The sequence below is a fragment of the Lytechinus pictus genome, chromosome 5 (genome assembly GCF_037042905.1).
Source record: "Lytechinus pictus isolate F3 Inbred chromosome 5, Lp3.0, whole genome shotgun sequence".
NCBI lineage: Eukaryota > Metazoa > Echinodermata > Echinoidea > Temnopleuroida > Toxopneustidae > Lytechinus > Lytechinus pictus.
In genome coordinates this window covers 30236577-30262003 of record NC_087249.1, presented here as the reverse complement: position 1 = coordinate 30262003, position 25427 = coordinate 30236577, and the positions used below count along the sequence as shown (strand labels likewise).

Sequence of the window (25427 nt, the reverse complement as noted above, 5' to 3'; positions counted from 1 at the left end):
AACCCAACTTGGAATTGGCTCAGCGTTAGGCCAGATGCTTTGTGCACAGTGAAAATTATCAAATATTAATGAATGAATAAATTTATTCGAGATTAATTTTAATTTGAGTTGTATACAAGTTATTTTGCAATTTTGTATAGAAGAATGTAGATGTACATTTGTAGGTACATGTGTAGAATCTCCAGAGAGTTTCATTGTGTTTATATAGGACCCTCTCGTATCAGCCAGCATGTACATTTTCTTGGTGTTTATCCAAAGAATATTATGTTCCTATGATAACAAGCTCCATCTCGAAAGGTGATGGACTGAAAGGCTGGCGTAGGCAGCACTTGTCTACACAGAAGTAAGAGTCAAAAGGCAAGAGGTCTTCTCACGTCCTCCTGAATGAATGCGCTGCATTTGGAATTCACAGAATAATGAATATTCATCCATCTCGGGGGGGGGGGGTGGGGTGGGTTAGATCTCAAGCCAACTGGAAAAACATCTAGTACAAAGGTCCTGCATCCATCTGCCAAGACTGGTATGTGTACTGGACTTCATAAAAAAGAAGGTATCTTTTTTTAATATGCTGTTATAATTTGTACAAATAAAAATTATCTGAACAGTATTAAAGGGGGAGCACACTGACCAACATTGTCAATGACAGTGTGTTATGAGATACTGATGTCGTCACAAAATATACCTTTTGAGATACATTGTAGCTATATTAATAATACAGATAATAAATTGCTTATAATTTCATGTGTGTAGAGGTGTAAGAAGAAAGGTGCATCACATGTACCTGTAGTACCTGTTTTGCTACTTGGTAATATAATTATTGCATTATGATTGTATTACACTATGCAGTGAATATTAAAGTGTGCCATCATTCAAGTGGGCCTATATTCAGAGACTACACTGCTCAGAATATTGTGTTATGGTAGGGTACCAGGTCAGATTTGAATAGTTGATGACTTGAGGTGGCGCTACACCAGGCTGCTAGTTCCCATTTTGCATGCAAAGTGTAAAAATAGTCCTTACATGTATTCCCGATCAGTTTAAATAATAAGAGGCATTTATATAGCGCCATCAATCTAGAAATGAGCACTTTTAGAAATACACGTCGACTGATACGAGATGACGTCATTTTTTGGCGTTCCATATGCCTCAGGTCCTCACACACGTCCACTATCAGAATCGAGAACCTCGCCACATCCATTTTGCGGTTCTCCAAAATCATAGTGAACGTGCACGTGAGTGACGTCATTTTAACCATTCAAGCCCAGCATGAAGATAAACCTTTCCCTTTTAAAACACAGTTTACAGTGATTTTTCACAAAATTAACGTAAGTTGTACGATGCATTATGTTTATCATATTTGAAATTGATTTCTGATATCCAAAATATATATCCTAACTCGCGTAAAAAAGGAATCAAAGCAAGTGAAAGGGCAAGTGTGCACAAGTTGCACCTTTCTTTTTTGGTACCCATTCACCTCACCTTGTCTTGTCTTGTCTTGGGTTAAGTCGGCATATGCAGACTTGCTGTACTCCGCCAACTTTATAATAACTTTAAATCACCTGGGTTGAGTGCAGCACAATGTGGGCAAACTTCTTGCTGAAGGAAAAACACGCCATGGCTTTGATATGTACCCACGTCCCTCTGATTGAAAGACTTGAGTCGTAACCACTAGACTACGGTGCCCCCACAGTTTTCCACTCCAAGCTCAAGAAACCAATCTTAAATACTTTCTCTCACATGAATGAACACAAGTACATGCACATGTTCAAAGATTAGTTCAACCAGAGGTTAAAGTTTTGTTTGCCAAGTTTTAGTCAATATTGTAAGAGTGCAGTCGTCCTCTAAAAGCCTCTTTAACAAAAAGTGCAAGGAAATATGCATACTGGTGGAATGGAGAAAAGAAAAATTATAAAAAAATTTACTATTTACATATGCACACTATAGACAGAATGACTTGTCAAATCACACTCTCCACCAGACCGAGTGTTATATCAGGAGAGTGATATCAGAAGAAAACATTTCCGATGTCAATCAATCCAAAGAGCCTTATATGTACATGTATGTATGATGTATAAAGCTCCCTTCATTCATTGATTTTATTAACAGAGAAACTTTCATTTCAATTTCAGAGGCACCATGGTTGCCCTTTGACCAACACCATCTGCAGAGCTTTAGAGCTTATGGTTGCCCTTTGACCAACACCATCCGCAGAGCACAGACTTTGTAATAGATCATCAATGAGAAAGGAATCCATGACTCAGATTGTTGAACTACACAAACTGTGTGAAAGTAGGTGATGATTTGCTCACCTCCCATTCATGCATTTTGTCGAGCTACTATTGACCGACTGAATGGTTGTTGAACACCAACATTACAAAGAACCATTGAAATCCCTCAACTATTCAATGCATGAGACATCATGACTGGATGATTCTTTAGGTATACACGTAGGTCTTTGATGCGGAACACTGGAACCAGTCACAAGAGAAAATCAATGGATAGTTAATGTGCACATTAGTGATTATTGATGGCATTTAAAGCCTGTTTGGACATGGTGCACCAACTAAACTCTGTGCTCATCAATCTCGAAAGCGTACAAGATACTGTAAGGCTGTCTTTAAGGCTAAGCAACTATAAGCTGGAATCACAAACATGAATCATGATTCAAAACACAAACATAAATCATGTAGTAACTGGGAGATCAGGGTTTAATCGACCCCTCTCTCCAATGCTGTTTCTCTCTTGCTTCGAGCCTCGAGCCTAGAGCATTGTAGTGCGTAGTTTGACCTAGGAAATATATGTGTACTTCTACTATTTTTCAGAATTACCTTACGTCAGCTATAAATAGCACTATGACAATAAAACTTAAAGAGCTCAGGGGAAAAACAATTGTGAAGAGAGTTTGATTTTCAAAACATGTGTACATGTATGGCTACTACTATATGAAGTGAAAGCAAATTATGGTAAAAAATTGTTATTGTAGTTTGACCTAACATAAACCCTGAAAAAGGCCGACAAAATGATATCATAAAAATATTCATCTCATCGTTATGAATAATCAACCTTTATTAAAACGATTCTACAGAAACATCTTTCTAAAACCCCTTTAACTGTGTTTCATGTTCGTGATTTGAATGTGTTCTTATACTTTTTATAAAACGCAACCATGAGACTGAAAAACGTCGTTCACATCATGATTATGAATAGACGCAATATAACTCACCTATGGGGAGGGTCATAATATCATGCTATTAATCAGGTGGGTGTTTAAAAGCTGTTTGGAAGTTAAAGGTCAAGTCCACCCCAGAAAATTGCTGATTTGAATTGATTGAGAAAAATCAGACAAACATAATGCGGCAAATTTCATCGAAATCGGATGTAAAATAAGAAAGTTATGACATTTTAAAGTTTCGCTTATTTTTCACAAAACAGTTAAATGCACGACTCAGCGATATGCAAATGAGAGAGTTGATGATGTCCATCACTCACTATTTCTTTTGTTTTTTATTGTTTGAATAATACAATATCTCAATTTTTACAGATTTGACAATAAGGACCAACTTAACCATAAACTGTTAAAATGATGGTAATTCCACATGTTCAGGGAGAAATAAAACTTCTTTTCACTTGACAAAGAGGAGAAAATTAGAATATTTCATATTTCATATGATAAAATACAAAAGAAATAGTGAGTGGGTGACGTCATCAGTCTGCCAATTTGCATACCGACCAGGATGTGCATATTACTGTTTTGTGAAATTAAGCAAAACTTTAAAATGTCATAACTTTCTTATTTTACATCCGATTTTGATGAAATTTTCAGTGTTTTGCTTGTTGGATTTTTCTGTTTTTTTTTCAAATCAACGTTTTGTTGGGGTGGACTTGTCCTTTAAGAGCAACTTTTAGAAGGACCGGTGAACCTTTCTAATGCACTCTTGAACATTCAATTGTGAATATCATTTACTACAAGAAAGGATCACTAGTCATTCTTGAAGTCACTCGTAACTTACATGTACATACATGTAAGACCAGCTTTTTGAACCCCCCCCCCCCCCCCCCGGTGTGTTTAATGTCGGTGCATAAACCATATTTTGTTGTCATACTCAACGTCCCAGAACAACATGAACCAAACTGGTATTAAACTTAACGAGAATTTTGTCCTCATATTATATCATGACAAACTCCCAAAATCAAGCTGTAGACCATATTGTGAACATTAACATGTAATTTTTCTTTGACTTTTTGATTGGTGCACATCTCAAAGCACCCAGATGACTTCCTTTGCCTCCATGAAATTTCTCTACATGTATGTTTGACTTCACACAGAAAACATTGCAGACCTGTATGTTGACAAGCTATACCTGAAAGAGCACTAACCCATGGAGGTAAAACAAGACCGACTCCAAGCTTAATAAGTTTTACTAAAGTACAAGTTAAACTTAAAGCTGACATGTTATTAATTTAGTTCGTCTACTTTAAAAGAAAAATCTGTTTGCAACTCGTCAGTTTATTATACAGATACTAAATTTCTAGTTTTAAAATGATTCTTATTATTAGCATTTACACTTCCAGCCCACTCTGTTTTATGGGTGGCAGGATTGTCTTTAAAAAGGGATATTGTACACTTGCTTGACCAAGTCATCTCTTTTGATATTACATCATTCTTTTTCTTCACTCTTTCCCTTTCCTCTCCTTTCTCTTTTCCCCCTTATTCGCCCAACTCAAGAAAATAATATACAGTGGAGATTTAGTGCCTCCGTCCCTCCCTATTGCGCCATTCCAGTCTACCACAGAGAGCAAGATGAATCAGGCTCTAATATCCAATGCACATCCTCGGAAGTGATACATAAATGAAGAAGGCCATCTCCTAGCTCCTGCTGTTCATCACATTTGTTTTAAATGATTAGCCAATCTTATCTGCAAGACATCTCCCCAGCAAACTGGTATTCGCACAGTCACTAGAAAAACAAACTCTCAATGTTCTGCAGGCATGTGATGCGCAATGCATCATACAAAAAGTCTTCTCTGTCCTATACATGAAGGCCCGTTCAGACACGGCACAAAAAAAGTTCAGCAAAATTTTATGCAAAACATTTAACAGGGTTCCCAGCTTTTCAAGAAAACAAATTCCCTGATTTTTCCTGGTGAAGTTTAAAAATTCCCTGATAATAATTATCTAAACCCATTCCCAGTTTCGCATGTTTTCTATTAAAGTTGTTGCAGTGAATTACATTTGCATTTTCAGTATAAAAACTAATTAGTAGGCCTACCACCATAACCAGTCATTCAATGGATGTTGTTTCGATAAGCAACAAAATATAACAGTCTGACTACCGTACTTTCGACTTTTAAGCGGATCAAAATTCCCTGATTTTTTCTCTCATTTGAGGCATTTTCCCCTGATATGATATATTTTTAGAAAGTCAAAAAGGGGCCTAAGCTTTCGATCCTAGCAGAATCTTCGTCGGAGGCAAAATGACAAACATATAAAGTGGAACAACCATAATATAGACCACAAACAAGCTACAGCAACACTAGAAACAAGGAGACAAAAGGGGCATTAGTGAGTAGAGAAGACCAATCAGGTTAGTGAAGGGGATGAAAGAAAAGGAGTAGGCAGACACAAAGGGAAGTTAGTGTAAGTAAGGCCAGTAAAAGACCTCAAGCCAAGAGGGATTAAAATAATGAGGCAGGCAACATCAAACAGGATCTGGAACAAAACAGTGATAATGGGATGAAAAACAAGAGAATTAGTGAGAGGTGGGTCAAACAGGTTACAAAGAAAGGCTTAATAAACTGGTGCATAAGAGTGGGGGGAAAAAAGAAAAAGAATGGGGAACAACTGATAATGTGCAAAAGACATATAAGTATATATGATAAAGCATTAAAAAAACTAAAAGAAGAAGGTAAGTGTAAATATGTATCTATAAGTGATATGTATATAAATATATCCAAAAAAGAAATGTATATGAAAAAATATATAAATACACATATGGTGTAACTGATATTGTAATCCGCTAGGTGTGACGGGGAAAAAAAATGAAAAAAAAACAAAAAAAACCTGTATATGTGAAAAAGAGGAAGCAAATTGCCTAAAAAGGTAAAAGCAAATATAGAAGAGAGGGGGTGTATTATGAAGAAACCATAGTATACATGTAAATAAGCAAATGTGGTAAATCTAAAAGAGGTGAGTGGAGAAAAAACAAATATATATATATATATATAATAATTATTATATCGCCTGAATAAGGAAGGAAAAATTGGAGCTGAGCTTGTATGAGATATGGGAGGAAAGTAGAGTAAGAAACTATAATGTAACTATTCAAAAGAGCTGAGGGGAAAAATTATATGTATATATAAATTGAAAGTGGATAGGAAAGAAAAATCAGTCGTTCCCCTCTTGGATGTTCAGGCCATGAGGTTGGGTGGTGCGAAGTCGTCTCATCCAGAGCTTCTCCCTGCTAGTACGGACTGAGTCAGGACGGGTACCTAAAGATTCGATGCCCTGTAGCATCATGTCAGTGATGGAGTGGTTGGGGAGGTTAAAATGGCGGCCAACTGGAGTGTCCAGCTTTGCTGTGTTGACGGTGGATCTGTGCCCGTAGAATCGTTTCTTGAGTGTGGTCTTGGTTTCCCCTATGTATTGTACCCTACAAACTCTGCAAGTGATGAGATATACAACATTAGTGGTAGTGCATGTGATGTTGCCCTTGATTTGGTGAGACAGGCTGGTAGAGTTGCTGGTGAAAGTATCGCCCTCGTGAAGGTGTATTTCACATATGATGCACCTGTTGCTGGTGCATTTGAAGGTGCCATGCTGTATAGGAGAAGAATGGTTAGTGAGGGAGGGCACTTCAGCACGAACAATGAGGTCCCTGAGATTCGGTGGGCGTCGGTATGCTAGAAGGGGAGTATCGGGAACAGCCTGTTGGAGACGATCAGAAGTGTGTAAAATGTGGTGGTTATCAAACAGGATTTTGCGGAGAGGGGGTAGATTGGGATGGAAGGTGGTCACAAGCGGTATTCTGTCGGTGGTCTCCTTGTCACTTTTTGGTTTGAGAACTTCAGATCTGGGGAGAGAACGAACTTTGTTAATTGCCAGTTGGACTGCCCTGGCCCCGTGGCCCCTGGCACAGAGATGTTTCTGCAAATTCCTGGCATGGAAGGAAAAATCAGGGTCCTCGGAGCAGATACGGCGAAGTCTGAGGGCTTGACTGTAAGCGATGCCGGTTTTGCAGTGACGGGGGTGGCAGCTGGATGAGTGGAGGTACTGGTGGGTATCTGTGGGTTTAGAGTATAGGGTAGTGGTGATACCATTCGACTTTTTCTGGACTGTAACATCAAGGAAGTGGGTTTCCTGTTGGGAGAAATCAGAAGTGAATTTGATGGTCCTGTGGAAGGAATTGATGTGGTCAATGAATGTATGGAGGCTGTCTTCATCCCTGGTCCAGATGAAGAAAATGTTGTCTATGTAACGCCACCAAATCCATGGGCGACAGGGGGCTGAATCTAACATCTGCTGTTCCAGCTTTGTCATGAAGAGACAGGCGAATGAAGGAGCCATCCGGGTGCCCATTGCTGTACCGAATATCTGTAGGTAGTGCTTGCCCATGAATGTGAAGTTGTTTTTTGTTAGTACATGAGACATCAGAGATTTGATATCGGATATGGGGGGACTGGAATGGCCACTGGCGGCCAAGGCTTCACATGATGCTTGGATACCTTCGTCGTGGGGAATGCTGGTGTACAGTGTACGAAAGCTTAGGCCCCTTTTTGACTTTCTAATTTACTCCATTGGCTCTCTTTTATTAGATAAGCAGTTTTCAGCAGCTTCTTTTTGCCAATGATATATTTTTATCAAATTCCCTGATTTTTCCCTGACTGGAAAAAAGTTTTAAAAATTTCCCTGATGGGGTGGGAACCGTGATTAATGGGATACAACTGTATGAAAAATGAAAATAAAATTCATTATGCTCATACATCTAATTTTCTCATTGCTGGTCCAATTTTACTAAAACTATTGTTGATCTTTGTTTTTTTCTGCTTTCAAACAAACTACATTTTCTAAAAGGGTTTAACCCTCCTTTTATTTCACTGTTGTGTTGCATAAAGAAAAGAGAAACCGTGTAAAACAAATGACGTGCATGTAGAACTAAAAAACTTTAAACCTTGAAAATGAAAACATATTGTAGAAGTTTGTTAGGAATGAATACATGTAGGAGTTTGCTAGGAATTTTGTGTGACTTTCATCCCTTGATTGCATCATCGTAGCCCTTCACCTTCAATAATCGGTCTTTTGAAATATAACTGAGGCAAAGTTTAAACTTTTTAGTGTGAGGTTGACTGTATAGTCCTTAAAGGTCAAGTCCACCTCAGAAAAATGTTGATTTTAATTAATAGAGAAAAATCAAACTAGCATAATGCTGGAAATTTCATCAAAATCGGATATAAAATAAGGAAGTTATGACATGTTAAAATTTCACTTATTTTTTTCAAAACAGGATATGCACAACTCAATGACATGCAAATGAGAGAGTTGATGATGTCCCTCACTCACTATTTTGTTTGTTTTTTATTGTTTAAAATATAGAATATTTCAATTTTTACAGATTTGACAATAAGGACCAACTTGACTGAACCATAAAATGTTAAGGCGATGGTAATTCCACATATTCAGGGAGGAATGAAACTTTGTTTCAAGGACAATGAGGAGAAAATGGGAATAAATCATTTTTCAGATAATGAAATACAAAAGAAATAGTGAGTGAGTGATGTCATCAGTTCCCTCATTTGCATACCAACCAGGATGTGCATAGAACTGTTTTGTGAAATTAAGCGAAACTTTAAAATGTCATAACTTTCTTATTTTACATCCGATTTTGATGAAATTTTCAGTGTTATGCTCGTTGGATTTTTCTCTTTTTATTCAAATCAACTTTTTGTTGGGGTGGACTTGTCCTTTATATTGACAAGTAGATCATATCTAAATGTACATTAAAGATAAATACCAATTGTGGTATTCACAACCTCCAAATTAGATCGAAGAGAATTAAATAAAATTACCACCCAAGTTTTTGTTTGCTTGTATGTATTTGAATGGAAAAAATATATGTACCAAATGGCTCTGGAAGAAAATTAATAACTGCTGAGAAATGAGCAAAATAAGCAAGGAATTCCATAAAATGTTGGGTATTTTTCAAAGCAATATTAAATATTAATACACTGTCCCACATATGTTATTCTGTGGGAGTGAACATCAGAATTATCAGTTTTGAGCTACATGTAAGATCTCATGATTTCACAAAGACAAGTTTACATTAATGTGCCAGATCTAGATATACATGTATGGTGACAATTAATCTTCATTAAAAAGACTTTCTCATGAAATAATTGTTTACTGCAACTACTTCCTTTTACCTTTAAAAGGTTTATAAAGGTAGACGTTACTCAAGGTTAAGTGTAATGTTACATGTACTTGTACATCATATATATACATTTCAATTGTTTTAGAGGTTAACATATGTACTACTGTAATGAATAGAAGTTGTCTTATACCTCGTTCAAGGGTACATACATGTATATGTATACTAACGAGTTTAATGTTAAAAATTGTTGAAAAAGATTCTAAAATTCTTGAATTGGGTGTAAATCTGACCAATGCCATGGATGAAACTTGTTTGAAGGGGTACTCCAGGATGAAAATCATATCATTTGAACTGATAATGAAAAATCAGACAAACCAAACACTGAAAATTTGATCAAAATCGGACAAGGAATAGCTATAAATTTATGGCATTTTAAAGATTAACATTATTTCGGTGAAACAGTTCTCAGTTTGTCTTCATGAATATTCAATGAGCAAAATAATGATGTCATATCCCCACTTGTTCTTTTGTATTTTATTTATATTATAGGTTCATTCAATTTTTCCTTCAAGAACCAAAAAATTTGGAATGAAAACTGGTTTAGTGCATTGGATACATGTAGCACTAATATTTCATTACAACAAGGGAAACATACTACCTACACATATAAATATGAAATAATTATAATTTCACATGATAAAATAAGAAAAATGAAAGTGGGGATGAGGCATCATTAGCCCACCTACTGTAATGAATATTCACGACAACGTGTATACAATTGTTTTCACAATCTATTGCTAAACTTTGAAATTCAATAACTTCACTATTTATTATCGGATATTGATGAAAACTTTGCTGTGTGAATTTTACTCATATCTATAATAGATACATGTATAAATATTTTCAGCCCGGAGTACCCCTTTAAAGGTGTGTGTACAACAATATAGCCGAGTCCCCCCCCCCCCATCATTATCTAGTCCAAGGCCACCAAAGCCATACATGTAGCTCTGGATGTCCTACCGATTGGTCTCAATGCCCAACTCATTTATAGCCTCATAAATTTTGTGCCCATTTAAACAAAAATTCACTTTGCCTCAATATAAATGTGTCCTTTTTCGAGTGCCTTGCCCTAAAATATTGAAAAGAACCACACCTGTATACACTGAAATAATCAGTGAAAGATTTCAATCCTTGGCCAGTACTGGAACTATCCCATTATTCCATTTTAAAGACATTAATTGGAATACAGCTTCCTCATTAGCTCTAATTATATAGTTGAAAACCTTGACATGAAAGTCAAAGGTGGACAGCAGAGGACAGGAGCTAGTACATCAACATGTACAGGGCATCCCAGAAAAAAAGAAACCGTAATTCAATGTAATGTTTGCCATCATAAAGAGATGTGCATCAATGAAAAGATATCCTTTCCTTCTTTCATTAAAGGAGAATGAAACCCTTGAATCCATATCAAAGAGAAAAATCAAAGAAACATATTGTTGAAAGTTTGAGGAAGATTGAATGAATAATAAGAAAGTAATGAGCATTTGAATATTGAGATCACTAATGCCATGTAGATCCTCCCATTGGCAATGCGACCAAGATCTGTGATGTCACACACGTACAACTCCCTCATTACTTTAGTACTTATTTCACTTATATTCTCACTTTTACAGAGTCTATCACAAGGTGAGGTGTTCTCTTTATGAGAGGACAAGTACAGAGGTTTCACAACATTATATCATTGATGAATCGTTTGTCATATGATTAGAATGAGCAAAAAGAGATGTTTTGGTGTATATTTTCAGTGTCCAAAAGGGGAGAGTTGTTCATCTGTGACACCATAGATCTTGGTCGCATTGCCAATTGGAGGATCTCCATAGCATTAGTGATCTCGACATTCAAATGCTCATAACTCTTCTATTGCTAGTCCTATTTTACTCAAACTTTTGTTGATCTTATTCTTTGATTTTTCTGCTTTCACAAAAGCTAACTTGTTTCAAGAGTTTCATTCTCCTTTAATTTTAAAACACAGGGACGCTCCGGGCTGAAAATATTTATATCTAAATAAACAGAGTAAAATTCAGAGCAAAATGCTGTAAATTTCATCAAAATCGGATAACAAATAACAAAGTTATTGAATTTTAAAGTTTATCAATATTTTGTGAAAAGAGTTACATGCACGTTGTCATGAATATCCATAACGTAGGCTGATGATGTCACATCCCCACTTTCCTTTTTCTTATGTTAATTTTATACATGAAACCATAATTGTTTCATTTTTCATACATGTGTATAAAATGATGTGTCTCCATTATGATGAAGGAAGTTGCACCAATAAATAACTAATGCACTTAATCAGTTGTCAATCCAATTGTTTAAATTCTTGGTAGAAAATTTTTAAATAAACCTAATTTCATATAATAAAATACTAAACAAGTGGGGATATGACATCATAAGCCCACTCAATAAATATTCAAGAACACATGTTTCACCGGAATAAAGCAAATCTTTAAAATTCAATAACTTCGTTAAATTTGTTACCCGATTATGATCAAATTTTCAGCATTTTGCTCTGTGAATTTTACTTTTATTGAGATATAGATACATGTATCTCCAGCCTGGAGTATCCCTTTAACATTCATAATGCATGCATTCTGAGTTTAGCTTAAAGGAGAATGAAACCTTTGGAACAAGATAGCTTGTGTGAAAACAGAAAATTCAAAGAAACAGATCAACGAAAGTTTGAGAAAAATCAGACAAATAATGAGAAAGTTATGAGCATTTGAATATTGCAATCACTAATGCTTTGGAGATCCTCAAATTGGCAATGCGACAAAGATGTGTGATGTCTTTTAGTATATATTTCACTTAAATTGCCTCTTTTATCACATATCAGTAGATCATGTGTTCTTTCTATAGGAGAGCATGTAATACAGATTTTTAAAGAATACATCATGGATAAAGAGTTTGTATCACCACAAGAAAAAGCAGAAAGAGATATTTTGAGGGTATTTTATAGTCCATCAAAGGGAAAGTTGTTCACAAGTGACATCACACATCCTTGTCACATTGCCAATGATGTGGGAGGTGCAGGGGCTGTACTAAACCCAATCAGGTACAAAGGTGAAACCGACGATAGTGACATAACAATAAAAATATTGTTGTACTTAATAGGGGGTCTATTCAGGGAATACTTGCCAAGAATATTTGTTTGTTTCCAATACTTGTTAAGGGTACATGTAGGGTTTCACACACCAATACTTGTTAAGGGGTATATTTTCCAAATATGGAAAATATGTGTTTAGGGTGCTTATTGAGACTCCATGGTCGCACATGGTATCCACTCGTCAATGGAAGTGCCCCCCCCCCCCCCCCGGGTTCTGATCATTTCGGGGGGGGGGGTTGAAATCACCCAGAGGCCAAAAGGTCTTTACAATATTCTAAGATCAAAGGATGATTAGGCCTATTTGTTAACTAAAGATCTCCTTTGAAAAGTTCCTGTGCAAGGCCCATTTTTAAAAATAATTATGTAGTCATATATGGTTTCAGTTACACTGTGGATAATGATATTTGTTATTCCACCAAAAACTTGTACATTATGGAGTGTGGGCAAATAACAGTGATGATAAAGAGGCAACCAAGTGCCAGTGGCATACATTTTCTTTGGTAGAATTGTCTACAACTATGGTGTCAGCCTTGTTGATAATTTTAAAACTTGATGAGGTGACTTGGACAGTGATAATGTGGCATCCAAATAGTGCACATTGTCTTTGGTAAACGTTGTATTCAACTACTATGAGTATGATGTTGGCCTCGTTGATAACTTGAAAACTTGATGATAGACATACCTACATATACTTCCCGGGCCTTATTTCCCTGTCAGTATATCAGTGTCTCCAAACATAAAGTGGAAGGTCAATTTTGGGGTCATCTTTTGGGTCAAATACAGTAGGCCTTGTGTCCTGCATATACAGCAAGTCACTCAGTCCTAGAGTTCAAGAGTGAAATCTGGTTTCAAGATTGGAGTGGCAGTCTGGCAGATAACACAGGAAACTGTTACACCCATTCATAGTCAACAAGTGTCTAGATAATTTGGCTGTCAATTTTATGAAGTCTGTGAAATTCACCTTGCTATTTGTTCACAGTACAAGCAAACTGATTTTGGTGGAATAAAAGCAATAACTGTGACGAAATTGTAAATAAAATAAAAATGATCAAAATTCTCATTTCTAAATATGAAACTCATGCAGTGCTGTTACAGTGTTACAGTATACTTATTCAAATTCAATACACAAGTTCACACTACAATATTGTGATTAACATTCACATTTGCAGAGATAAATGTACAGTATATAAAAAGATTTTATGATCACACATTCATTTTGAAACCACAGAGGTATTTTTTCCGATGTATCTTAATAGTGTCTGGTTTGAATTCTTTTCAGCCTTTAGAACAAAAGAAAACGATCCAGAACACTTTGTTATGGAACAGTGCTCTTGTTGTATAGCACCAGTCAATGGAACTCTTTCACTATTATTTTCAAAAGGACAGGCATATATGCAAAACCAGCTACTTCCTAGGTTGCCAATTTTCCATGCTGAGAATCAACCGCAAAACCTGTCGGTTCAACGAGAACAAATGAAAGAGACAGCAAAAAGAGATATCCCCCCCCCCCCTTTACTTCACCCAAATTTTCAATTCACAACACATGGGCAGTGTTGTTTTATGACTAATGACAGTCATACATGTATGACTCCACAGAGAAATTTTTTAGAATCTTGTCAATTTCTTACCATCAATAGGTGGTTTCAGACTGCCTCGAAGTTCGTCAGTTCCAGGTATTCTCTGATCGGGAAATTCACCCCGATCAGAAAATACCAGGTATTTTGGTAATGTGAAAGCAAACTACGCGTAATTTCCCCGAAAGAAAATACCCGCTAAATAGTAGGTACTTGGCAAAATTACGAAAACTTTCGCGGGGATTTTTCCAAGGTCGCAGGTATTTTGGCAATGTGAAAGCAATTTACGGGAACTTTTAGCCCAGCGTGTCGTTGGGCGCGGGCCCCATGGGTGGCTGCTGGGCTAGTGGTTTTGAATCTCGCGCCTTGCCTGCTTATTAGACCATACTGCGCATGCTCCTAACTTCAGGAATTTATTCCGAAGGGTACGTTTCGGGGCAGTGTGAATGCAGGAATAATTAATGGGTATTTTTTAGCCTAAAAATGTTCTCGTAATTTAACGGGATTCTTGTGATCGAGGCGGTTTGAAACCGCCTAATGTGTTAATAATCATGATCACAGCCACCTCCTCTACCATCACCAGATCATATCAATAGCATTACCAATGTCAATACCTCTACAGGTACATAGTGTACGTGTATCATCATTCATCAACATCTTTGTCAGTCATCACCATCACCATCATCAATCAGTGTTGGTAAGAGTCAGAGACCAAGTGTGTGTTCAATGTCGGTTTCCAAATTTAAACGGCAACATGGATCATGATTGAAAACGTGATAACAAAACACAGATGGGTCATTCCATGGGGTTGGGGCAAAAATTGTGACATCAGGGTCAAAAAATAGAAATTTCTGTAATAAATGAAATGTTTTATTTCTTATAAGTTTCATGGGACAATTCTTCAATTAAATCCACTTACAGGCATTTCATACCACCCTGCATACTTGAGTAAACGGAGAAACAAGATTTGACAAAATACCACCGTTACACGGACATCATTTATCATCCTTCCTAAGACTATACTCTCCCACTGTCAAAATAAAGAAGTTGATCTCTATTACTCTTAATAAATTCCACAATTTCCAACATGGTATATACATGTATATTTTGAAAGATTTAGCATCAATAAATGGAACTTAATACTCTGTGTGTATACCAGTGTCATGTTCTGTGTCGTTCTTTATTTCTCACCAGTCAAGAAATTCAATTCATGCCATGTAGAACTAAATAGTTGAGAGAAATCATGCCTCAACAGAATCGAATAATCTCTTTGGAAATACTCAACTACTTTCACTGGTCTAACCTTCCATTTTTGGTGTTACCACCATTACATGGACATCATGTCTCTGTAACCGAGGTATAATTTGGAGCATTATAAGTTAAGGTTCATTAATGGTCATTACATTCCAAATTACACTTTCTGCCTTAGAATATTGCACAAGGCCAATTCATTTTACTAGAAGAAAAACATTTTGCATGTCAAATTCTTTGCAAATAAAAGCAATTTAAATTAGAGTTTAAACAAGGAGAATGTACATGTACAAAATTATTGACAAATGATATTTAAAATCATACTAATCCTGAAGGTTCCACTTCAGTATGTCTCTGGAAACATTTATGTTTCTGTCTAAAGGGAAAAAAACAGTGCTATCTTATGATCTCCAAATCTTGTATTACTTTAAAATGTGAATATCTCCTTCAAGATATGACTTTGTAATGTACATACCTCTGTTACACGGACATCATGTCCTTGTAATGGTTATATTGAATAGTATTACTTGGATATTTGACATATTTTTCTAGTATCAACACACTAAATGCAAGTTTACTCATTTTATTCAAGTGTAGAAATACGACATCTACAGGAAAGCTTCTGAAATGCATATCAATGAACAGGTAAAATGTTTGTTTTTTATTCATACACAATTATAATTTTGATACAGGATACATTACCCAAGTGAAAAAGATGTAGGGAAAAGGTACTAGTTTAGTTCTATTTTTTTTTAAAGACAAAACAAGACAAAGTTGGCATACAAGACGTGGACAATGCATTAATACCTTACACATATGTGTTCAATGCCAACTATTCCCGGACGTACATGTAAAAGTCTTTCAAATCACGATTCGGAGGAAAATTTAAACGTAAAAAAAAAGACGTTCGTAAATGCGATCAGCTCAAATTGACGACCTTGAGCATTACGAATGCAACATTGAACACAATTGCGTTTTGAAACATCTTTAAATTTGCTCTCGCAGCGGAAGCCTACACAAACAGGTGCCAGAACTGACCTTTCTTGTGATGGGTCAAACTGAGCACTAAAGCTGCGCTAACGAAAGCGGGAAATTTAAAAACGATCAACATATAAAAGGCTTTATATTTTCGACACTGAACTGTGCACCGCTGATCGTGTTTGTGTTCGGTGTTTTGGAAGTGAGTTTTCAATCATGATTCATGTTGCTGATTAAATTTGAAAATCGACATTGAACACACCCCAAGATAAAAAAATCAGTGCCTGAGACCACAACACCTGTCATTCAGGTCCAGAATAAGCTGAGACCAGGAGAGACACCAAACATAGTGACAGATTGAAGTAAAAAAAGCAGTGAGATTATGCTCTTTTTCACAGTTATTTAGTGTTAGTTGCCAATGTCCCAAGCTCAGAGACAGCGGGGTGGAGACAGGAGACAGCGGGGTGGAGACAGGAGACATTTCCATAAACGACAGAAACCCTGACATGGCACACAATCACTGTCTCCATGTCTCGAGGCATGTCTTTGAGACTGGTGACTTTGATAACAATCAAATCAGCTTCATGACAACCACTACCTCATCATCACCTTGAACCCCAAAATATGCATCATCATCATATTATTCATTTATCATCATTGTCATCATCGTCATCATTATCATCATCATCTTTATGACCATAAACACCCCCCAGTCCACCACCACCATTGTTATCATTATCATCATCACCACCACCACCACCACATCACCAGTTCAATCACACTACATGTACTACAGTCATCATCACAACCCAAAACCATCCAGCAATATGTGAACCCTAAATTCATTGAGTTTCAATTCTCAAAAATTAAATTCCATTTTGTAAATATTATTCTACTGGGTAAAACCATCCTGCAGTGCTTGCAAATCACAGCAGACTGTATCCTGTACACTGGCTAACTGGCAAGCTGAGTTGCCTTAATTAAATTTTGGCTGCCAGGTAATCGGAAGCTGTGTGTGCTGATTTTATTCCCTGCTGGGGGTCATGACTGACCACTTGTCATATATGCAAACATTGGAATACAACAAATTACAACTAATCTTGTGTGTATTAAAAGATCAGTGCTTTTCTAAGGTGCAGGGGGGCATGTACCCTGGACACCATGAGGGGTGCAATGAAGGCAAATAAGTACCCCCCCCCCCCTTCGGAGAAAGAAAAATATTAAAAAATAATCTGAAAATGTCAGCAGTTGAAATGATGCACCAGTTCAGAGTTGCCCCAAACATTTTTCTCTCAGATACATAATGTATGTAAAATCATACGAGGAAATACGTTTGTGTGCAGCTTGAACTACACTACCTTTACGCCAAGTCTGATGAAGATAGATATATACATGAATTCATAAAGTGTGTGCTTTAAATTGGCAAGGCTCAACATCATCAAATCACACTGGAACAGAATATGCTCTTGCAAACATAGGCCTAGGCACAGTATACATGTAGGACATACATGAATTGCTGTTGTTACGGTGTTAGGGTTCTCTCATTTAAAGAATTACTCCTGAAAAATGAATTAATTTTCTTTAATTCATTTTTAAATATTTTATCAGTAGTATTAAAGACCTTACATTTGATATAAGACCCTATAATATTAGTAAAGAGCATATTTTGTACCATTATGATATTTTATAAGCTTGACAGCAAAGAAAACTGTACGTATCTATTAATACCCCCCCAAAAAAAAAAATCAAAGACTTTTGATGCAGTATGAAAGTAAGTAAGCCTAGTCGTCTAGATATAAGGTTATACTTTGACTTTGTCGATTTACTAAAAAGCAAAGAACTGCTCTGGTAGTCTTGCCTGCATTACGTCAATTCAATGTATACATGTAGCAGCAGTGCTGACTTTGAAAACAACTATGAAAAAATTATCCATAAAAAACAACATTCATGTGTACATAATAACAAATAACTGTGTTCATAGACCCTAAATGACCTTTGACACTAATCAAATGACCTGAAACTCATGCATGACAACCAGTGATACTTGATTACTCTTTATTTCCAAGTTTTATGAACTACATGTAGTTCCATATACTTTTAAACTTTGATGACATAATTTCCAAAACTTAACCTACATTGTAGGTTGAGATTTCAATGTTGATTCCTCCAATAGGCCTTGATGGCTCAGTGGCAGATCCAGGGGGGGGGTGGGGCACATATATGGCCCATGCCTCTCGTATTTGAACTCTCGTATGTCAAAATTCCTTGAAATAAAATACATGTAGGTCTATCAGTGGCAAATCCTGGGGGGCACAGCCGGCCCATGCCCCCCCCCCCCCTTTGAGAGCCATAATCAAAATTTGCAATGTAAATATACTGTTTTTACCCAAGTGTGCCCCCCCCCCCCCCGCTTTTGAAAGTGAGGACCTTTTATTTGCATATCAAATTTTCCGCAGATGAAATGAACTTTATTTTTAGTTAATATTAGATGAAAAAAAATATATTTTGCTTGTCAAATTAACCGTCAAATTTTCATCAGAAAAATGTGCCCCTCCCCCCCCCCCTTGGAAAATCCTAGATCTGCCCCTGAGTTCCATATACTATCTAAGTTATAATGACATTCAGACACTTCAAGAGGATGGAAAGTGGAAACCTGAAGCTGAGGCTGAGCCAAAATGAAAGACAGTAACATTGATTCATAAAACAAGCTGAATTGAAACAAGGAGATATCAGATGACAGAGGTGATATCTCCTTGATTGAAATAAGTAAAATAAACTTCAGCTGACAAGCTGAACTCTCAGTCTCACACCCTTTGTTGCTATGCGTAATCCTATGTTACTTCATCATACACATGTAGCCTACATTTGAAATCTGGCAAACACTTGTCTTGGTACAATTCTTCTGTTTTCCTAAAGTAAAATAACACTAAACAGAACAAAAAGACCCGTGGCCGTGAATGTGGGCATGATGACGCCGAGACGGGCCGACCGACCAGACCCCTCAGACATCGCCGCGCCGACACCCTGGGCCATGAATGAAGAAGAAGCGAAGTGATACCGGAAGAAGCTCGCGCTCGAGCTCGAGAGCTTCCTCTCGATCTTAACAGAAACAAGAAAAATCTTCATGTTACACTTACCACTCAGTATGCACTGGATCTTGAATACAAGGCATATGAAGAGAAGGAGGTATAAAACCTTAAATGCCATAGTTAGTTGTTAGAAGTACGGTCACATTTTGATTGTTAGGTCACTTTGTCTTCGGTGTCCCCGTTTTGGCGTTTACTCACATCATCACCTGCACGGCATGTACCGGTATTGGTCCTAAAAAAAAAATGCGGCCGGTGCAGCAGCAGTACAGTGCAGTGGCAGAGCGGCGCATATATATACGGGGACTAGAGAGGAGGGTGGGGTCTGAGTGAGGGGGGTAAACAACATGCATACCGGTAGCAGGAGGAGTCGGAGAAAAAATTTAAAGTGCCATCGACTTGACGACTTGGCGAGATATGTTATCTCGCCAAGTCGACTTGTAAAAAGTTATATGTCGACATGGCGAGATAAGTTATCTAGCCAAGTCGACTTATAAAAAGTTTTATGTCGACATGGCGAGATACGTTATCTTACCAAGTCGACTTATAAAAAGTTTTATGTCGACATGGCGAGATACGTTATCTTACCAAGTCGACTTTAAAACATGGCGAGATATGAAGTGTCCGAGGCCCGGCGAGAGTCCAACTATCTCACCAAGTTGACATATAACTTTTTACAAGTCGACTTGGCGAGATAACGTATCTCACAGCATCTGTATAGCGCAATATATCTGTCAAAGACATTCAAAGGCGCTTTTCTTTTTTTTATTATAATGATGTATTACTTAATATGATATAATAAGAAATAAAAGTGGTGGTTAGACTGAGGTTCAGTCACACCCCGGAGTTAAGCACTCATGAAACATTAGACAGGAAAGAAAGAAAGAAAGAAAGAAAGAAAGAAAGAAAGAAAGAAAGAAAGAAAGAAAGAAAGAAAGAAAGAAAGAAAGAAAGAAAGAAAGAAAGAAAGAAAGAAAGAAAGAAAGAAAGAAAGAAAGAAAGAAAGAAAGAAAGAAAGAAAGACAGACAGACAGACAGACAGACAGACAGAAAGAAAGAAAGAAAGAAAGAAAGAAAGAAAGAAAGAAAGAAAGAAAGAAAGAAAGAAAGAAAGAAAGAAAGAAAGAAAGAAAGAAAGAAAGAAAGAAAGAAAGAAAGAAAGAGAGAAAGAAAGAAAGAGAGAAAGAAAGAAAGAGAGAAAGAAAGAAAGAGAGAAAGAAAGAAAAAGAGAAAGAAAGAAAGAAAGAAAGAAAGAAAGAAAGAAAGAAAGAAAGAAAGAAAGAAAGAAAGAAAGAGAGAAAGACAGAAAGAAAGAAAGAAAGAAAGAAAGAGAGAAAGAAAGAAAGAAAGAAAGAAAGAGAGAAAGAAAGAAAGAAAGAAAGAAAGAAAGAAAGAAAGAAAGAAAGGGGGAGAGAGAGAAAGAAAGGAGAAGGGAGAAAGAAAGACAAGTCATACAAGACAAGACAAACAAGAGACAAGAAAGGACAAGACGAGATACAAGATATAATGTGCATAAAGTTAGAGGAAAACAAAACTTAATTAGAAAATTAAAAAAAAAGAGATATGAAATATAAAAAAGCCAATGAAGATTAAAAAGTAGATATTTTTTCGTTGAAAACTCATATTTACTCACTGCTGGCACTAGCGTACCTACGGGGGGCAGTCTGCCCCCCTGACGAGCCACAACCCATGCAAAGGACGTATCCCTGCCCCCCCCCCCGACGAGCTTGAAAGACCTTTTTTGCCCCCCCCCCCCCGACGAGCTTGAAGACCTTTATTGCCCCCCCTGACGAGCTTGAAGACCTTTTTTTATTTTATTTTTTTTGCTTGTAAAATTTTTTGGCGGACGGTTTTGCCCCCCCCCCCCTGTGGAAAATCCTATAGGTACGCCACTGCTCACTGGATAGGTGAGATGAGAAGGAGAAAAGATGGGTTCGTGATTATCGAGAAGAAAGATGTCTTATAAAATGAATTATAGGCATTCACAGACCGCAATATAAAGTTCGAAAAAATAACGTGGAAATAACGCAATGATTCAAATAGAAAATCAGAAAGTGATTAATTAAGCCAAGGTTTAAAGGATTTGTTTCATTTCATATCAATTTTATAAACATCATTATACACAAAGAAAGAAAAGGGGAAACACGAATAGGAGAGTTGTGTCCGAGGCCGGCTTGTCTGAGGTTAAGACCCCCGGGGGTCAAGACCAAGGCCACACTCTTAAAAATGTTGGGCAACATGCTGTCCACAAACGAATGCATGGTTAAAACTTTTATCCAATTCTAGGTAGTTTTAAACCAATAATGTGTGCTTTGAGTGAAAACTACACAGTATTGGTTGAAAAACTACCTAGAGGATAGATTTTTAACCAATATTATTGTTGTGTGAACAGTATGTTGCCCAACATTTTAAGAGTGCAAGGTCGGATGAGGCCCAGGTCGATTGCCAGAGAATAAGGACAAGGCCAGACCACCCGAAGACATGGACGAGGCCAAGATAAAGCAAAAGCTTGTGACGGGATAAGAAATGTGGGATACGCCTGTAATATAGTTTAGTATATCTCGTATTGGGCACGGAGTGAAATTAGGCCTATTTGAATTTCAAATATGATTTCACGCATTAACAGTATAGTATTAAACATTTTGATTTTTGATGATTAATAAAAATATTGTTTCTGTCTTGAAAAGTGGGGCAATGATTGCACAGGCCACCCCCACCCTTTCTCCGAAAAGTGGAGCGGGGGGGGGGGGATATAGTATCTCCCATTCCCTCCTGGGGCCCATTGCATAAAACGTTTTACCTGAGAAAACTCAGGTTGTTTTTACCGGAGTTTGTACCCTGTGTTAAAGTCAATGGCAGAAATCAGACTAACCTTAGTTTTCAGTTTTTACCAGAGTTTTCTCAGGTAAAAAGTTTTATGCAACATGCCCCTGGATGTGATGCAAACGCATAGCTTCATCCATATCAATGACGTGAGAGATCCTTGAGGGTGAGGCACACATTTTCGAGCAGTAAAATCAGGGGCGGCAGAATGTATTTTCTTTGGGGGGACAAAGCCAAAAAAGGGCACTTAATATATGTCAAAATCATAGGCATGGTACACACGACATTTTCAGATATCATCTGATGCGTCAGAGTATTTGAGTGTTTTCTAGTAATTAAATTGAGCAAACCAATTTTGAAGTGATTTCTGATATTTATTTAGGCTCATCCGCGAGAGAGCGTAGCTATCGAGAAAGCGGGTTGGAAATTATTTCAAATCTGAATTTGTAAATCTCGATATTTTGTTAATTAATTTCTGTTAAAAGGGCATCCTTGCGATACGTTGCAAGCGCGAATCGCGAGGTTAAACTTTTGGGAATTTCAGATAATAAGACATAAGAGCTGAAATTTATATGGCTGAAATATAATGACCAGAAAATTAACCTGCATTTATTGACTAATAAATAGGATACATAACGCGAGCGCGAAGCGAGCTGAAAATTTGTAATATTCCAACTGAAAACTGAACATTCTAAGTATTCTTGTAACCATGGACAGAATGAGTACCCTATATACTAAACGATAACTGATGTAAGCGCAAAGTGCGAGCAAAAAATTGTGATTTTCTAACCTAAAAATATTAAATTTTACTTCAAAAAGCGTATTTCATTTTTTAAAAGGACATTTTCATTCTAAGCACTTTTTAACCAGGACCAGAAGGAGTACCTTACTCAACAATAATTGATGCGAGTGCGAAGTGCGAGCAAAAAATAGTGATTTTCTAACCTAAAATGTATTGTTTTACTAAAAAAAGAGTATTAATATTTTGGAAAAGGACAGATTTCATTTTTTTAAAGGGCATTTTCCTTTTTGAAAAAAAGGCACTTTTTTCCTACGGACAATTTTTGGGGCACTTTGTCATTTTGGTGGAAGTTTGCAGTAAATAGACAAGGAATAAACCAATTGAAGATAATTAAAATATATGCACTCAATGTGCTTGAAATAATTATTTGAAATGAGTGATAATCGTCCTTCTGACAAAGGAGTGATGTTTCTAAGCAACATTTTCATCACGTAAAATACATTAATGGAATTAACTGACGATGGAGGAAATTTGTGTGTGTGTGTAAAAGAAACAAAATAAGAACCCATGTACATCGCCATATATCGTTTTCATTGTCGACACATATCTCAAAGCCTTTAGTGATTTGTGTTTTCTAATTTTCAACACTGATTTTTCAATTTAACTTCTTTTCCCCTTATACATCTTATTTTTGTCATTATGATTTGGGGATTTTCATAACTTCTTTTATTCCTTTTATCTACAGGTGATCTACTAGTATTTGCCTTTATAGGGATTTGGATTTTCAAATTTTCAAAACTGACTTTTATTTAAATTCCTTTCCCTTTAATCAGTAGTTTTCACCGAGTACTGTATGGATTCTTCTTCTCATATTAAAGTAATTAGTGTTTCAAATACTTTCGAATTCATAATAATTTTCCTGTCAAAATACTCTCTACCTATAGAGTGCGCCATACATTGATAATGACATCGCTATAATCATATACCTTTGGTCCTTTATTTTTTTTTTTTCAATTCAAATTTATTTTTCATTCTTCAACATAATATAAATATGTACAAGATAATTGATTCAATTTAAACAAAAGCATGAACAAGATTCAACATTCAATAAGTAATTCAAATATAGATTAACGTGTATATCAATTTTAAATCAATATAATCAATATAATTAAATATAATTAAAATCAATATAAGTATATATCAATGAGAAGAATGGAGGGGTCCACTAAAAAGCAAAGCTTGTAGAATGTGGACCCCTCAAAAACTTAGATACAAGGAATATTGAAATATACGTAAAGGAGTACATGAAAATAAGTAACGAAAAGGGGGGAAAAAAAAAAAAAAAAAAAATCTTATGTACAGAATTTTGAAATTCAGAGACAAGGACAATAACACGACACAACACAACACAAGTACATGAGGTGGACAATACGATGACAACTGCCTAGAATATAGAAAGAAAGATAGAGATAGGGAGAGGGATGCAAAGCTAATCTGCTGCATATATATGTCTACACATACATACACATATATTTATACATGTATATGCATAAACATATATACATACACATACACACACGCATACATACATATATACACATGCAAATACACACGTACACACGCACCCTTACACACACATACATACACACATACACGCATACACATATACAATATAAAAGGTACAATATAATGTATAGACAAGCTATAACTAATTTTAAATCTTATGTCTAACTGGAAAAAATAAGGCATTATGGGTTCAATACAAACATTGATAATAGATTAGAAAAAAAAAAAAAAAAAAAAAAAGGATACAAAATTTTAGTTTAGAATAGTGAATATAATTAAGATTTTAAGAGCATAAATTTTAGTTTGTTTTTAAAGGACAGTAAAGAACGAGCATCTTTAATCTCATCGTTAAGGGAATTCCAAAAACTTGGACCTGTATATAAGTAAGTATTTTGTGCGAGATGCGTTCTAAGGAGGGGCAAGTGAAATTCATTTGACTGCCTAGTGGGATAGTTATGGAGGGATTGGTTTTGGGGAAACATAAAATCAAATATGCGTGGCAACAAATTATTTTTATATTTATACATGAATTGACCTAATTGAAATGAATATAATTTTTTTATTTTCATGATTTTATGTTCCAGAAACAGTTGATCTGTATGAGAACGAACTGGTGCATTACATATAATTCGGAGTGTTTTCTTTTGTAAAATTAATATTTTCTCTAATAAAGAATTATGGGTATTACCCCATGCTAATATTCCATAATTAAGGTAAGGTAAAATCAAAGAGGAGTATAACATGAGTAATGTGACGGAAGGAAAATAGTGTTTTAACTTATTAATTACACCAATATTACGAGATAATGTTTTGCTCACATTAAGAACGTGGGGTTTCCAAGAAAGTTTATTATCAACTATAATTCCTAAAAATTTA

The 25427-nt window shown here is 36.2% G+C and overlaps 1 protein-coding gene across 1 annotated transcript in view; it reads right to left on the bottom strand.

Moving 5' to 3' along the window:
- Positions 1–19541, bottom strand: part of LOC129261579 (chondroitin sulfate proteoglycan 4-like) — a 60628-nt gene extending 41087 nt beyond the window's left edge. Inside the window, exon 1 of the mRNA XM_054899635.2 lies at positions 19472–19541. Within this exon, the coding sequence (XP_054755610.2) occupies positions 19472–19541 (70 nt within the window). The remainder of the gene's footprint in view (positions 1–19471) is intronic.
- Positions 19542–25427: the final 5886 nt, after the last annotated feature.